The following is a 16,692-nucleotide window of genomic DNA, read 5'->3' on the forward strand; positions in this document are numbered from 1 at the left end:
AAGGCTTTACCCCCGGCCAAATCTTAAATAAAAACCTTCCAAATATGGCTCTGTACGCCAAACCAGATTGCACTTTATATGTGTGTAAGCATTCGTGTGTCGTGGATTTGTGAACTGTGTCAGTGCTCGTGTTGTGTTGCCTCGTGTTTTTACATTTCTTTGCCTCTCCCTTTAACTCACCCCCGTCTTTCCTTATACAGCATATCAATGAAGGCCAGATATGTACTAGGGGAAGGAGGGTGTGTGTGTGTGTGTGTGTGTGTGTGTGTGTGTGTAGCCGTGCATGGCTGAGCGCGCTGTTCAATAGTGCTCTGGCTGGCTGGGCCGCGGCTGGCAAGCGGCTGCAGCGGAGACTTCGGCTGGGGCTCCGCTATCGCACCCAGTTATCGTTTCCCCCATGAAGGGCTCCCTTATCACCCGAGCCCAGAGAGGTCTCCCTTCTTCTCCCATCCCCGAGACACACTCCTACTCTCCCTCCCCACACACACCCTTCTCCACCTCCTCCTCCTCCTCCTCCCTCACCCCTCCTTTCATATCCACCCAGCGCTCCGTCGTGCAACATTCAACCGAAAGGGGAGGGCTTCAAAGATTCTCCCTCACACACACACACACAAACTCCCAGAGTGAGTGTGTGTGTGCGTGTGCGTGTGCGTGCGTACGCTCAATTTGCCAAAACTGTTTTTCCAGTGTAATTGGGCTTGGGGTACCTGTGTCCATGAGATAGCGCAGCCTCTTCTCCACGCGAGCTGCTCGGGCGTCGATGTGCCTCTGCTCGCTCTCCAGCGCAGACAGCTCCCCAACCACATACTGACTGGTGTCTTTGAACGCCTTCTGTCAACCAGAGAGAGAGAGAGAGAGGGGGGGGGGGGGGAGAGAATGGTTATGAGAGAAAAGGAAGAGTAGTGCGATATAGCATTAAACAGACACAGTATAAAAAAGATGGAGGGATGAGACAGATGAGGGAGGAATACAGAGGAGGGATGGAGCAAAGAGGTAATGCAGGGATAGAAGTACATACATGGAGAGAGATATATGAAGGAGAATGTAAGACCAGATGTGTGTCCACAAATCATCCATACATAGAACAAGAGTACGTGACGCCAGGAGAGAGTTTACTTTCACACTAGGAGATAAAACAAACCAGCTAACTGTTGCTGCTCTCGATTCATCCGAGTGTGTTTGGTATTTTGTAATTCCTTTCTTCAAAATACTTTACTGTGAATGAAGACACACTGAAGTCACTGAGAATGCACTGAGTATATTGTTTAGTTATAGAGTATACAGTTCAAATTCTCAATCAATCAAAAACTCTACTACTATATTAATGGTGACTCAACATTATGGTTTTATCTCGTTGAGCTTTGGACTTATATTCTTAAACGCTAACTTCCCAATAGTGGACATCCCGGTTTGGCAATTCCTTAGCATCGCTGTGCACTTGGATTAAATGCAGTTGAGATAAATTCAAAATAAATGCAACCCTCGTGCTTTTAAATAGTTTCCTGCTCTGACTATTAGGATGGAGAGCGCCAGGCAGAGGGGAAAACATGTCTGAAATCAGTTTGGCTAAACTGCGAAAATGTTGCACAAATCATGCAACAAGTCGTCTTTAATAATTATTTGTGCTGTCTAGTCTTAAGTTTAAATGTACCTTAAAACTAAACTAAGCTATTTTTACTCACACTCTGCCATTTCAGATACTTCCGACACACACCAGCCACTCCATAACGATACACACACCCATCACTCTATAACCATAGGCACTTAATACACACTCCATTTCTGACCCCTCTTCACCTCTGTCTCCTGTCTCCTTGCTATTCTCCAGAGAAACTCCTCCGAGTGAGGAAAATGTTTATTCAAATTCACTACTGAGGATGCATCCGGAAAAAAATATCTCCATTTTATTGCTGATGCACTTCGTTTTTCTTAATGGGAAGGAGAACTAGTGAGCAGGAGAGAGAGAAGGTTTTTTTTTTTATATTCCACCCAGGCCAGCACTTTTTGCTGTGCTCTACCCAGTGTGTGTGTGTGTGTGTGTGTGTGCACGTGTGATGTGTGCATGTGTGTGTTGATTCCCTCCTCCTCCTCCTCCCTGCCTGCTCTCGCTCTATCACCATATTTTTCCTTGGCAAATCAATTTTACACATGATCAGCCCACTCCCCTTGCCGCGCTCGGCCCAGCCGTAATTAAGAGCAGGGAAATTACCATATATATTATATTAATGCAAACATCATTCAGCAGGTAATTCTTGGCTGATCGGGATAATGGAAAGGTTGAACACCCATTAACCCTGGGGCCCAGGCACAGGGAGGAGGGTGTGTGTGTGTGTGTGTGTGTGTGTGTGTGTGGGTGTGGGTGTGTGTGTGTGTGGGGGGGGGGGACTGGGGTGGAGGGTCGAGGGTAGGAGAGGGCTGTTTGCAAAAAGAGATTCACCCCGTGGTCTCCTGTGGCACACACACACACACACACACACACACACACACACACACACACACACACACACACACACACACACACACACACACACACACACACACACACACACACTCAAATACACACTCATTGAAATAATAGCACTTTTATAGACACAGTCTTTGTACACACAAGTTCAAACAGAGGCTGAGAGGAGTGTGTGTGTGTTGGTGTGTGTGTGTGTGTGTGTATGTGTATGTGTGTGTGTGTGTGTGTGTGTGTGTGTGTGTGTGAGCACTTGAAGGAAACGTAGGCAAACAACTTATTGGCACACACACACCTCTAAATGCCAGCTGATATCTGGCATTGTTATAATTAAAATGGCAGTCTGTCTGTTAGATCAATACTTGGGTATCTCTGGGAAGGGAGGACAGTAGAGTAAAGTGTGTGTGTGTGTGTGTGTGTGTGTGTGTGTGTGTGTGTGTGTGTGTGTGTGTGTGTGTGTGTGTGTGTGTGTGTGTGTTATATAATTCAAGAAAGGAGAGACAGAAAGAAAGCTGCCTAAGAGGAAATGAAAAAGGCGCAACTTAGGGAAACAACCTTACACATAACTCCCCTATTGGCCAAGCTAACCTCAAAAGCCTCATAGTGAATATATCATAACCATGACCACGTTTGGACTATGCATTCTAAACCATGTGCAGCAGAAGTGTGATTTAGGATAATGACAAACCTCCTCTTCAAATGGCCGGCGAATATCGAGGTCCGTCGGTGAACCTCGGTCCTCCTCAGCCTTCCTCAGATCCTCAGGGATAGACTTCTGTCTCTTCACCTCTGACGGTTGCACACGTGTGAAAAGGGGAAACATAAAGAGAGTACAAACATTCACGGTGAGATTTACAGAAGAAATGAGGAGGATTGATTGTTGCTGTTTGATTGATCTATAACTGTGGGGGAAACTTCTGAAGCAATTGGAGTCAGGACTCAGAGAGAGACACGAGGAGAGCTGGAGCTTTGACGGCAAACACTGACGGTTTATTTGGAGCTTCGGCCGGAGAATTCACAAGACATGCCACGGTCTGACCGCACGGTAGAGATGCCACAATCAATTCTGAAGACCTGTAGCTCCAGGTTTTAACTAGTTCAGAGTGTAATAATCAACATTCTTCCATAGATAGACTAAACAGCTGAGGACACTGGATCACGTTTGTTGTCGCTTATGGCTCGGGGTCATCCACACCCCGAGAAGGATGTGTTCCAGGTGTCCCGCAACAATAACCATCTCTGACCGAGAGTTGCCCGGGCATAAACTGGCAGCATCAACAAAATGCTAGGGCAGCTATGGGAGATAACGGCTGATCAAGGCTGGTCAGCTGCGTCAGAGGGCGAAGGAGGACATGCAGGGCAAATGATTCCCCAACAATAATAACATATACATGTTGTTTACATGCTTAGACTTCCAGGTGGGTAGTGGAGCCGAAGAGGCCAGCGTCTATTCTGGACCAATAATGAACTAGGAATGGTCATGGCTTATTAAAAGTTTACATTAATGCTATTACTTTTATTACTACTTTTCAAAAGCCTGATATCTCCTTAAAACAAGACGTCATCATCTTTAGTGCCAGCTCAAAGGAAAGTAAAATAAGTCCTGTTTCACACAAAGCCGGTTTCAAACAGTAAACAATGAATCATCATTGAGCTTCTGCACAGCCAGCAGTTCCCTGTGTAAACAATGTATTGTGTGTGTGTGTGCGTGTGTGTGTGTGTGTGTGTGTGTGTGTGTGTGTGTGTGTGTGTGTGTGTGTGTGTGTGTGTGTGTGTGTGTGTGTGTGTTGCATTGTCTCTCACCTGGTCTGCTCTCCACGTACTGGCTGAAGGACTTCAACTGAGTTTTCCTGACGGCAGAATCCTTGTTGAAGACGACCGGGCTGCGCAGCCTCTCCGTCGCTCTGCGCAGACGCTCTGCTCGCAACTCCTCCGCGTTATTCTGTCCAACACAGAGAGGAGATGTGGTCAAGCATTGATTACGGTTGTTGCTTTATTCCACAGAAATACAAAAGTATGTTTAACAGATGTAATAATACTGAAGTATAGTATTGAAGGTGTTTCTTTAAGACCTTGAAACACAGAAGAGGGTTAACCGGATAATCTGCAAAAACAGAATCACAAATGGTGCCATAACTAAATATCACTGCAATAAAATAGAGGCAATAGTGTACATGTACAGCCAGTGATGTGTTTTTTTCTACATCAGGGTATATGCAGGAATCCTGAAGTCAAATGTAAGACCTTTTTTAAGACCCTTTCCATACATTATAAGACCTCATCGCCACTTTGAGTTCTCACCGGTTACCTTGGCGACACACTTTACCTCACATTGACTATATACAGTATTGATTGTCCTTCCTCCTTATCTTCCAACCATTTGGACGCAGACTTGCATTTCCCCATAACGATGTTGTTTAGCAACCGGCGTAAACGGACTTTCCCGCGCCGTTCAGATGACGTCCAATCCAACGGGATGCCATCAATAAACTCCACAGAATCACACTACACACCTACGCCATGATTACATTCAGGCAGACGGTAGAACACAACCTCTTTGGACACTTTATATACTTATTGAAAACAAGCTACAAAATGGCATACCTTGGAAAATGCCGTATAATACTTTTTAATAGCTTTCATTTTCGCTAAATTGATTCATCAACTTTTAATACTTTTTAACACCCCGCGGACCCCCTGTGTACATGTACAGCCAGTGATGTATTATTTTCCAAATGTCAAATAGGTGCAGAAATACAGTTAAACTCCAAACTATGGCTGTTCTAAAAGGATAAGCAGAAAATGAACAGTCATTTCCCGCACACAAATGGAAGGAGTTTGTTAACTTCCAATTATTGACTAATCAGCCATTAGTCTGCTGCCTCTCCACATCTCGTCTATTCTTCTGTCAGCCTGTACCAGCCACTTAGATCTGCTCTCAGGCTTCTATGAGGCAGCCGGTTCAGGGTTACACCCGCCTCTGTGATTACTGTGACCAAAAACACACACACCCCATTAGTGCACATGTTAACACGTGAGTGCAAACACACTTACTGCCGTGAGATAAATCTGGTAGAAGTTGATATGTTAGCTTCATTGTGGTTTGCTTAAACACCTCTCTCCCAACGCACACACACACACACACTCTCATTTACTCCCTCACTCATGAGAGAGACAAAAAGCAGGCAATTAACTTGACTTTCAACAAAACCCCGAGCCAGAAAATATATTCAGATTATGCAAAATGCAAAAAAACGCTATTGTTTTCAAAGTGAACATGTGTTAAAAAGCTACACGCTCGCTTCTCCCGCTATCAAAAACGCCGTGCAGAAATGCTTTATTACCAGGCTTCCAAATATGCCAAGCCGAGTGGAAAAGAAACCGACTCGGGCTAAGATTGACGTCATGGCAACGCTAATAAGACGGCGAAACGTGTAATAAAGTCGACAATTAGGGCAAACATGTTCCACTGCTTGAGACGGAGGGAGATCAGGCAGGGCGTGCGGAGCGAGGAGAGCTAATAGAGACAGAGTGGGAGGGGAACTCGCGGAAGACAAGAGTTGTTAGTTTAGCTTCAGATTATTGACTTTCAAGCAATGTCAGCAATTAGTCTGTTCTCACTGTGTTTCGTCTATTAGTCTGTCAGCCACTTAAAAGCTGATGGCAAGTCGAATAGGAGAGGGGCACATCTGTTAATGAAGTCCCATGTATAGAAAATGGCCAATTAACCATTTAAAACATAAGGCTGGATGTGTGTGTGTGTGTGTGTGTGTGTGTGTGTGTGTGTGTGTGTGTGTGTGTGTGTGTGCGTGTGCGTGTGCGTGGACTAGCATTACTATACTTGTGGGGACCTAAATCTGTTTACATAGTCACGTGTGGGGACTCGCCTCCCTTATGGGGACAAATTGGAGGTCCCCATGAGGGGGATCATTAATTTTAGGGTGAAGACTTGGTTAGGGTTAGGGTAAGGGTTAGGCATGTGTTGGTTATGGTTAAGGTTAGGGTAAGTCTCCAGGAAATGCATGTAAGTCAATGTAATGTCCCCTGAAGTGATGTATACATGGTATGTGTGTGTGTGTGTGTGTGTGTGTGTGTGTGTGTGTGTGTGTGTGTGTGTGTGTGTGTGTGCGTGTTAACGTTAATGGCAGCAGAAGGAATCCCAGTAAAGTAGATTTAAATGACTGATTGCAGAAAAAGTGAGGAGGGGAAAACATCAGCACATTAAAGCATTTCCTGTCAGCTTCTGATTCCTGAATAAAAACTCATTTGGATCTCTCCATTTTCCAATTAATACTGACACAACGTAAATAAATTGGGAGGGATGAAACCCTCTTTAATGGTCACACATGCAGAGCCCCCAGCACACACAGTGACGTGTTCTCTGCATTAACCCACCCTAGTACCAGGAGTCTAGTACTAGGAGCAGTGGGCAGCTATTGTACAGCGCCCGGGGAGCAATGGGAGTGGGGGGGTGTCTGGTGCCTTGCTCAAGGGCACCACGGCAGGGCTCAGGAGGTGAACTGGGACCTCTCCAAGTAGCAGTCCACATTCCATATTTTAGGTCTGGTTGGGGACTTGAACCAGCGACCCTACAGCTCACAGTCCAAGCCCCTACGGCCACTGCCGGACAAAATGTGTTGTTCAGGACCAAATAAATCATTGAACAGCAACTAATTTCACATATATTCAGTTATTTGGAAGAAGAAAGAACACTTTAAATACAGACAAGTGCACTTCCTTTGATTGAATTGGGTACTCGGCTTACGTCCCATCATTATATACAATAAGATGGACTAAATCTGTTATTCAGAAAACCACAAAGGTCATCCTCTTTTCATAGTGCTTAAGCAATCAATGATTTGTGTGGTTAGGCAATGTATTCGATACAATTATTTACATGAGAACTTTTATTTAAGGAACACAAAGTATATGCATTATAAGTCAAATGGGAAAAGCAGACAACACTGTGAGGGTTCAGAGTTTCAGTTCCATATCAGCCGCTGAACAAAGTCTACTGACAGTGCGATAAGTTGCCTGGATGAAGTCCATCCATGTTATGAATATTTCACATGTTTGTTTGCAGAAACAGTGTAACACACACTGATAATTGGATGTCAAAGGATTTATTGGATTAATGTGGCTGTCCTTGTCATATATCCAGCAGAACGATGTGTGTTATAATGCATTTCAGTTTGTTGACTGGTGAAAAACTGCAAGCCCCTGCAATATCTACAGGGAACTGTTGATTTAGCAGGAGAGCAAATCCCCGAGAGACTGATTAGGACCCGGAGGACGAATACCCAATTATTACTTATTGTTTAACTGTTGGGAACCACACACACACACACACACACACACACACACACACACACACACACACACACACACACACACACACACACACACACACACACACACACACACACACACACACACACACACACACACACACACACACACACACACACACACACACACACACACACACACACACACACAGTTACCCCTCTGTCCGTCTCTCTGGGACAGCCAGATATTGGGGTGTCCCCCTCCCTCCCTCCCTTTCTCTCCCCGCCTGTATCTCGTATCGCTGCTATCATCGTGGTGGCAGTGGTGATTCAGTGCTTTTGGGGTGTGTGTGTGTGTGTGTGTGTGTGTGTGTGTGTGTGTGTGAGAGTGAATGTGCATGTGGGGGGCAGCATGACTAACGTTGCAGTCTGCTGAGCGTCGCATGTCCTTATCGTGCGCTACCGAGGCTGCGCATACACACAATCACTAATGAGTGTGTGTGTGTGTGTGTGTGTGTGTGTGTGTGTGTGTGTGTGTGTGTGTGTGTGTGTGTGTGTGTGTGATGTTCCTGCAGGTCGTTCCCCTGCCTGAAGGACTTTTGGGATGTCCAATCCTCTCGGGACAGGACAGTTTATCCTTGATGGTTGATTTTAAAGGACAGAAAAAGTCAAGCAGCTGCACACACACAAACCTATATATTCTGCACACATTGACTGTAAAGAAGGATAAGCACAGAACTGATCTGTTTTTGTATTTGTGAGTACATTCACCTGGTGCAGCTTCCCTTTTATATGGTGTTGAGTACAATTTGCGCCATTACTTATAATCCTACTTGGATCGAATTAAAAATTATCAAACCATACACTTCAGTAAATAATTACAAATATTACAGGACGCGGCACTGAACTAGGGATGCATATCGTTGACTTTTTTACGATACCGATACTACTGAACGATACCGATACTCAACCGATACATATCGTGATACTTTGAAAATGTATCATCCCACAATTACTCCCATGAAGCGCTTTACGATATAGTTAACATGTCAAATGAATATTAAATTCAATGGTGGGACTTCTTGGACCTTTTAGTACTGAACAAACAATGAAAGATACATAAAAAATATGAAGAAAACCGATTATGGAATATCTTTTATAACACCCGCCATCAGGTGTGCCGCGTGAATAGCACATCTTGTCGATGCAAACAGGCCGTTATAATTAATGTTAAACCTGAGATTCGACTAGAGAACAAATAAATAATAGAATAAAGGTCATGAGATCTCGGCATTGCACAAACAAACAAATCTCATCTTTAAAATCAACATTTGCCTGAGAGAAAACAAATCCCATCACAGTTCATTTGTGGGACTTTTACCTTTCTAGTATTGAACAAACAATGAAAAATACATAACATATGAAGGAAAACGATTATGAAATCTAATTTATAACACCCGCCATCACGGGCCACGGACTCACTTTTAAAATTAAATTAAAAAAAATATTTTTATTTTTTTGGAAATATATATATATTTTTTTTAAAGTATCGAAACCAGATCTGATTTCGGTACGGTATAGCGTAGCCACCAGTAACCGGGATACCGGTATGCATCCCTGCACTGAACACACTTTTGGGTACAGTGTTTCAGATAGGTGTCACCAAATGGCGATTCTACTTCTGTGAGGGTCAAGCGGTAACTCGTGCACACACACACACACTCCTTTGGCCATAAAGCACTAAGCCTTTTGGGCTTTGAACCCAAGAGGGTGTTTATGTGAATCGATGATCAAAGACACCCTGTGTCGCAATAAGCACAGAGGGTTTACCTTGTACTGACAGCCACACACTCTCACCTTATTCCACTTGACATTCAAAATCAATTAAACAGATGTTAAGACCGGCCGACTACTTGTTGTTGACTCAATATTCACATCAGAAGATACACACATGCAGCAGCACCTCTTCTCCACCTCCTGACACACAGCGGCTGTGTGAAAAGGTCATAGTCAATAGAAGGGACCGGAACATGTTATGTAGAGCATTATGATGACAGTGTGTGTTTCTCTGTGGATTTAGACAGACTCATATGGACACGAGAGGGATAAGCGATGGACTAACATGAAGTGGTCCGACTGACTGATGTGTACAAAGGGGTCCGTCGGCTGACAACCGGGTCAATAATCGGACCTGATTGATTGGACTGACCCTTTGATGGTGTGGAGGGAAAGCAATTGAGACAGAGAGAGCGACTGAGAGATGAAGAGTGAGACAAAATAGGGTTTTTTATGTCAATTAAGTGGAATTAAAAATAAAATGTAAAGTAACTTAACCAAAAACCTCCAGTGTCTCAATTATTTCCGACGAACAGTATTAATAAATATATGAATCGCTTTGATTTTACCACCTGTTCATTTAAACTTGTATTGTAGTATATGATCAAGATGAATAGTTATCTACTGTTTTTTTACTTTCCATGTTTTATCATGTTTTCTAGTTTTAGATTTAATTCTCTGTTTTTCAAGTAGTGTATTTGAATTCTAGCATAGCTTGAAAACCAGCTCTAAATTAAGCATTTTCTAAACTTCCAAGACCTTGTATGAACCCTGATAAAAGAAGAAAGAGTTGTGGAGAGAAATAAAGCACGTAGAGATACTCAGTGTGTGTTGTAGGGGTATGTGTGTTGTTTGGGTGAGTGTGTGTGTTGTAAGGGTGAGTGTGTGTGTTGTAGGGGTGTGTGTGTGTGTTGTAGGGGTGAGTGTGTGTGTGTGAGTGTGTGTGTTGTAGGGGTGAGTGTGTGTGTTGTTTGGGTGAGTGTGTGTTGTAGGGGTGAGTGTGTGTGTGTTGTTTGGGTGAGTGTGTGTTGTAGGGGTGTGTGCGTGTGTGTGTGTGTGTGTGTGCATTTTACCTCCAGTCCTTCTGCAGGGCTGACCGTGGAGGAGGAGGAGGCAGTGGGTGAAGATGAGGAAGATGTGGAGGACGGGGATGAAGGGGAGGTGACTCTTCTGGGGCTGACCTCCACCAGCTTCTTCAGCTTCAGGTCCACATGCTTACTGTTTGAGCCTGGAGATACAAATATATAAATAAGTATAAACAGTGTACTTTATGTAAAAATGAAAAGTACAATCAAACATTATAATATATCAAAAGTAAGTAAAAAAAAAAAACACATACTGTGAATACAAATGGTATGAAATGTAATAAAGAACAGCAATAGAGAAGATTATTACGTTTGGATTCATGAACACACTCATGCATGTCATCAAGTGTTCCATAAAGAAATAAAAAATATGAAAACTTGAACAATTTTAATTAATTATAATGACAAACTTCTACAAGTAAAACAAAACAAAAATATTGACTTTTCAGATACTACAGTATGTGATTGTGATTTCTCATTATTTTTATGTGCTTTTAAAAAAATATGTGTATCATCACATTATTCTCTTTCTCAGGAGCAAACATATCTTTACATTCATTCTAAATAATCTTCCTGTCCTTTTATAGCAATTTTCAAATCTCTACCTAACTCCCTCCCCTCATTTAACCGTCAGACCTAACCTCCTCACTTCCTTTAACTCCATCCTAACCTCCTCACTTCCTTTAACTCCATCCTAACCTCCTCACTTCCTTTAACTCCATCCTCCCTTCATATTTGTGCTCTATTATTTCTTCTTGCTCTGCCCTTCCTCCCTCAGGTTCTCTCTCTGCCTTCCAGTGGCTGCGTACAGCTTCATGTTCCAGGGAGTGGAAACCAATGCCAGACCAAACCACTGCACTGAGGAAGATGAAAGAACAGGAGAGCAACCGTTTCATGTGTCATCTCCCTCTGTGACACACACACACACACACACACACACACACACACACACACACACACACACACACACACACACACACACACACACACACACACACACACACACACACACACACACACACACACACACACACACACACACACACATACACACACACACACACACACACACACACACGCACACACACACGCACGCACACAAGGATATACAGGAAGTGGGGTGAATGACCTGGGATGCAGGACACATGTGAAAGGATGAAGTGCAGTATCAGCTAATTTCGTTTTAACAACAACATCCATTTCTTTCAAGACTACATAAAAACATACCAACAAAGAAGAAAGAAGAGAAAACACAGAAATGGCGGAAAAAGCGCAGAGATACTGAGCTTCAAAGCGGCAGCAAGCATTTTTCTGTTTTCATGTTTGCTTCTTCTGGTCCCTCACTGTGCTCTCACCAATCTCACATCAGCAGGAAATTGAGGAAGAAAATGTAATAATAAAAAAACAAACTAATTAGTTTACCTCTGAAGATTTGAGCAAATGCTTTCCTGAAGATATGATTTTATTTTTGTCAGGGGAGCACTTTTCAATTTATTAATTACTACTTAAAGAAGTTTCTCATGAAAGCAAAAAAACACCAACAACAATATGGCTGCACTTAACAAAGGCTCCCTGTAAACTAGTTTCGCCCGAGTGAAGCTTCCATGTGCATGCAGCCAATAGGATGCCGGGGTTACAGGGGGCGAGTGAATAGAGATAGATCACACATAGTGGTGAACATTAAGATAGACAGCATGCACTTTAGGAAGATACTAAAACAAAAAGTGTGACTGTCACATGTCACAAGTCAGTGAGTAAAGCTTAGAGGGCAGTCTTTTTTAACAAGACGAGGTTTTAGTTACTCTCGCGTTAAATTCATAAGGCGTGTTTACTGTGACGAGATGGAGTGGGTTGTCAGAAAGATCCGTGTAACTTTTTATAAGGGACATTGTAGGTAAAACATGTTCCCACACCACGCCGCTCCTCCGCTCCCTCCACTGGCTTCCGGTAACTGCTAGAATCCACTTCAAGACACTGGTGCTTGCTGCAAATGGATCTGGCCCTTCCTACATCCGGGACATGGTTAAACCGTACACCCCAGCACGTGCATTCCGCTCTGCATCAGCCAAACGACTCGCTGCACCCTCGCTGCGAGGGGGACCCAAGTTGTGGAATGAGCTCCCCATTGACATCAGGACAGCAGAAAGCTTACACACCTTCCGGCGCAGACTGAAAACTCATCTCTTTCGACTCCACCTCGAGCGATAGAATTACTAACAAAGCACTTATATACTAATAAAGGACTGGCTTAACTAAAGCCAGTTGAGTAGCACTTGAAATGTTGTGGCTCTACAGTATGAAGCCTGATGTACTTATATAATCCTGTTTTCTTCTAGTTTGTATCTTCTTGGTCGAATGCACTTATTGTAAGTCGCTTTGGATCAAAGCGTCAGCTAAATGCAATGTAACAAATCAATATGGAGCTAGTACATGGGGTGATACTTCTAATATTAAAGTATGATTAGCAAAGTAAAGTGATGTGGCTATTTGACACTGAGTAGTTTTTCGACTTTATACTTTCGTGAGTTTTTTTGCTGCAAATTAAAGACTTTATAATCTCAATTATATTTAAGATCTTTCCCATAAATGTAAGAGTTTTTTTCTGATGAATTGCACCCCTTGTGTTGCCTGTAAATGAAAGCCTTTAACCATGGACATTAAGATGGTATATCTCAGAATCTTGCCCCCTACCCAGGATCCTTTATAAATAGTTTTACCCACAATGTCCCTGATTCGCCGTTGTGTGTCTGAGAGAAATGACCCATGTAGAAAACACACAAAAGAAAGTCCAGACAGGTAAAGGAGTTAGTTAGAAAAAGACAGTGAACCATGCAGCACCACACAGCCACAGCCAGTGCATTTTACCCAGAGAAGTTAGCTCATAGTCGGGGTTAGTAAGCTCCAGGTGAAGGGGGGTGCTGGAGGTGGCTGGAAGATTCTCCTCCAGAGGCGGCGGGTTAGTAACCAGCGCAGAAGCAGATGTGGCAGCAAAAGCATCTTCATCACCATCATCATCACCACCACCACTAAGATCGAGCTGCTCTTCCTCCACCCTGCCCTCTTCCTCACCCCTTTCACCTTCCCCACCATCATCACCCTCAAAAGGACTTCCCACTCCATCCAAAACATCTGTGGGTGCGGGGGGAAGGGAAATCAAAGGGTGGTGGGTTATGGAGACAAGGAAGGAAAGAGAGAAGGGGTAAAAGTGCAGAAACAAGCATTTGTTAGTTTGTGTTAACAGTAATCTGTTGGAAGTACATGTATGTTAGATGACTATGTAGTACAACTAAATGATACTCTCAAATACATGTTTTCTCCCCTTGAGCATTCCAGTACACTTGATGTGATAATGACTCTTGTTTTATTTGCACGTCTTTGCTGGATTGCTGCATTCAACTGCGCAACTTCATAAATAAATCGAAGGCATCGGACTGCACCTGAGAGACAAGGAGGGACTTTGATTGATTGGCCTCTGTCTGTCAATAGGTCCCTCTGCATCAGCGCACAAATATCTGACACACAAAGTAAAAGCGAGACCTCGGTTTAATTCCCCTCATTCCCCTTTTTTGTTCCAGATAAAAGAGGTAGGGGAAACAAAACCATCCCAAACATGAAAGCAACATATTCCATTAAGTCTCCGGAGAGGCTCAACGGAAACAACAGTGTCCCCACATTAGGAACAAAAGAAGAAAAAGACATTTAGGAGAAACTCAAATGGAGTCCTGAGCTGCATGGATAACCCACCATGGATTAAAAGAAAACAATCAGTAAACAGCGGCTGACATTGCAGGCTCCCTCCTCTGCTGTTTACTAGGTGGGTGGAGAGGCCGAGAACAAAGGGAGGAGGACGGAGAAGTAAATAACAGCATTTCCTGCTTTTTCTAATTTGCTCGCTGCGATGTGAAGCGTGCTCGCGAGCGTGCTCCTGCGTGGCTGGCTGAGGCCTAATTAATGGCACGCCATGGTGATGGAGTTTGGAAAGTTTCTTTGCGGGCAGACACTGAGAGGCAGAGAGGGAGAGAGAGAGGAGACGAGGAGAGAGAGAGACGAGGAGAGACAGAGAGAGAGGAGAGGGAGAGAGAGAGACGAGGAGAGAGAGAGAAGGAGAGAGAGAGAGGGAGAGAGGGAGAAGAGAAGGGGAAGGGGAAGGAGAGAGAGAGGGAGAGAGAGAGTAGAGGGACGAGCAAGAAGAGGGGGAGAGACGAGGGAGAGGAGAGAGAGGGAGTGGAGAGGAGAGACATGGGAGAGAGGGAGAGGGAGAGAAGGTCATCAGGGATAGAGAGTGGAGGAGGTAAGCGAAGGAGGATAGGGAGTGGAGATGAGGGAGGCGAGAGATCTTGAGAGGGAAGAGAGAGATTAGAGAGAGAGATAGAGCGGAGAGCGGAGGCTCTCTCCTTTCTTCTCCCTCCGAGAGAGATAGAGGAGCGCTATCCTAGACGAGAGAAAGAGCGAGATCTGGAGGAGGAGACGAGTGAGAGAGGGAGAGGCGCCGAGAGAGGAGGGAAGGAGAGAGAGAGAGAGAGAGAGAGAGAGAGAGAGAGAGAGAGAGAGAGAGAGAGAGGGAGAGTGAGAGAGAGTGTGGGGGCTAGGATTAGCCGTTCTGCTCGGCAGGCCTTGTGTATCACAGCCAACAGCATTTCTCTCTTCTCCTCACCTCCTCTTTTTTTCTGTACTTTTCCCGAACTCCATTTTTAATGAGATCAACAATTAGAGCAACTCATAAAAGCTGCTGTCCGTCTCCCTCACCGTCTCTCCTCGTCGTGTTACCTACAAGTCGCTGATCTCCCTTCTTGGTGTTTAGGGTTGAGACGTTTTTCATTTCTTCGCTCATCTCCGGAAACCTCCATTTCTTAGGCTACAGTTTATTTTGCTAATCTATTCATCCTTCCCCCTCTCTCTCTCTCTCTCTCTCTCTCTCTACACACAACTCACAAGCTGCAACCACTAGTGGGTTTATCAACTAGTGGATTGATAGAAAGATCATTCAATGTCAGTCCTTTTCCTCTGCTTCTTTTGAATTGATAGGAATGTACTCTTCTCAGTTCATATTCTAGGAAAATAAGAATTTGGAGTTTTGGGGATTTTAACATTTCGACATCACTGGAAATTCAACCTTAAAATGTTGGCATACTTCATTTTTTTCTGACGTTATATAACAATTATTTTATTCCAATTCAGCTTTTTTGATAATGACAATAATCGTTCATCCGCAATTTCGCAGTCTCTTCGTTTCAGTACACTTGTTTCCTCACCTTGATCACAATCTCACGACTCATAATGCTTTATCAACTCCTCGCACTCTTCATCACCTTCTACATCAGCTGAGATCTGCCCCTTCCACCGAGGTCTTCAAAACCGGCCTTAAGACCCTCTTCTTTCGGCACGCCTTCCAATAAACTTTGAGCACGGTACACCTGGAGCACTGCCATTTGTATCGCTATCTCCGACTTTTATTTTTGTACTCTATTTTATATTTTGATTTCTTATTATTATTACAATTATTTGTTTAATCTCTCAAAGTGTATCAGTATCCCTTGTTGTGAAGCACTTTGAGATTTGTCTTGGCAGATGAGAAGCACTATATAAATTAAATATATTATTATTATTATTAAATGCTCAGCTGCCATTTGCATTCAGAGCACAGGATGTACCTGAAGAGAGGACTAAAGGAGGGGTGTCATATCGAGGCGTCTGAAACAATAATGTCCTAATGATGGTTATTATCATAATACCCGCAATTTCAAGGAAATGAAAAGCAGTGGGAAATGTACACAGCAGCGGTTGCTTCCCTGCGAGCCTTCATTAGAAGTGTTTGGTATCTGAGCATAATTTGTCTGCACAATGTGTCGTGTTGATTAACAGGGCGAAACAGGCGAGGGAGGAGTCGCGGGGTAAACTGCTGCTCTGAATGTGAGGGCGGTGCATTTTAGACCCGTGGCCGTTGTCAAATGACATTTTTGTTGTTCTCTGAGGATTAGGCAGAACCCCTTTAGAGAGCATAATGGAAATGTGTAAGTCGTAG

General features: G+C 43.8%; 1 protein-coding gene across 4 annotated transcripts in view; it reads right to left on the minus strand.

Annotated features, from left to right (window-relative positions):
* Window positions 1–16,692, minus strand: part of ehbp1 (EH domain binding protein 1) — a 188,199-nt gene that overhangs the window by 40,014 nt on the left and 131,493 nt on the right. For 3 of the 4 annotated variants that reach the window (XM_034100365.1, XM_034100363.2, XM_034100362.1), the window contains 5 exons: window positions 13,536–13,799; window positions 10,659–10,813; window positions 4,265–4,403; window positions 3,150–3,250; window positions 708–831 (listed from right to left, as the gene is read on the minus strand). In XM_034100365.1, coding sequence (XP_033956256.1) covers window positions 708–831; window positions 3,150–3,250; window positions 4,265–4,403; window positions 10,659–10,813; window positions 13,536–13,799 — 783 coding nt within the window. The remainder of the gene's footprint in view (window positions 1–707; window positions 832–3,149; window positions 3,251–4,264; window positions 4,404–10,658; window positions 10,814–13,535; window positions 13,800–16,692) is intronic. The other variant, XM_034100364.2, reaches the window with a different exon arrangement.

The sequence above is a fragment of the Pseudochaenichthys georgianus genome, chromosome 15 (genome assembly GCF_902827115.2).
Source record: "Pseudochaenichthys georgianus chromosome 15, fPseGeo1.2, whole genome shotgun sequence".
Classification (NCBI taxonomy): Eukaryota; Metazoa; Chordata; class Actinopteri; order Perciformes; family Channichthyidae; genus Pseudochaenichthys; species Pseudochaenichthys georgianus.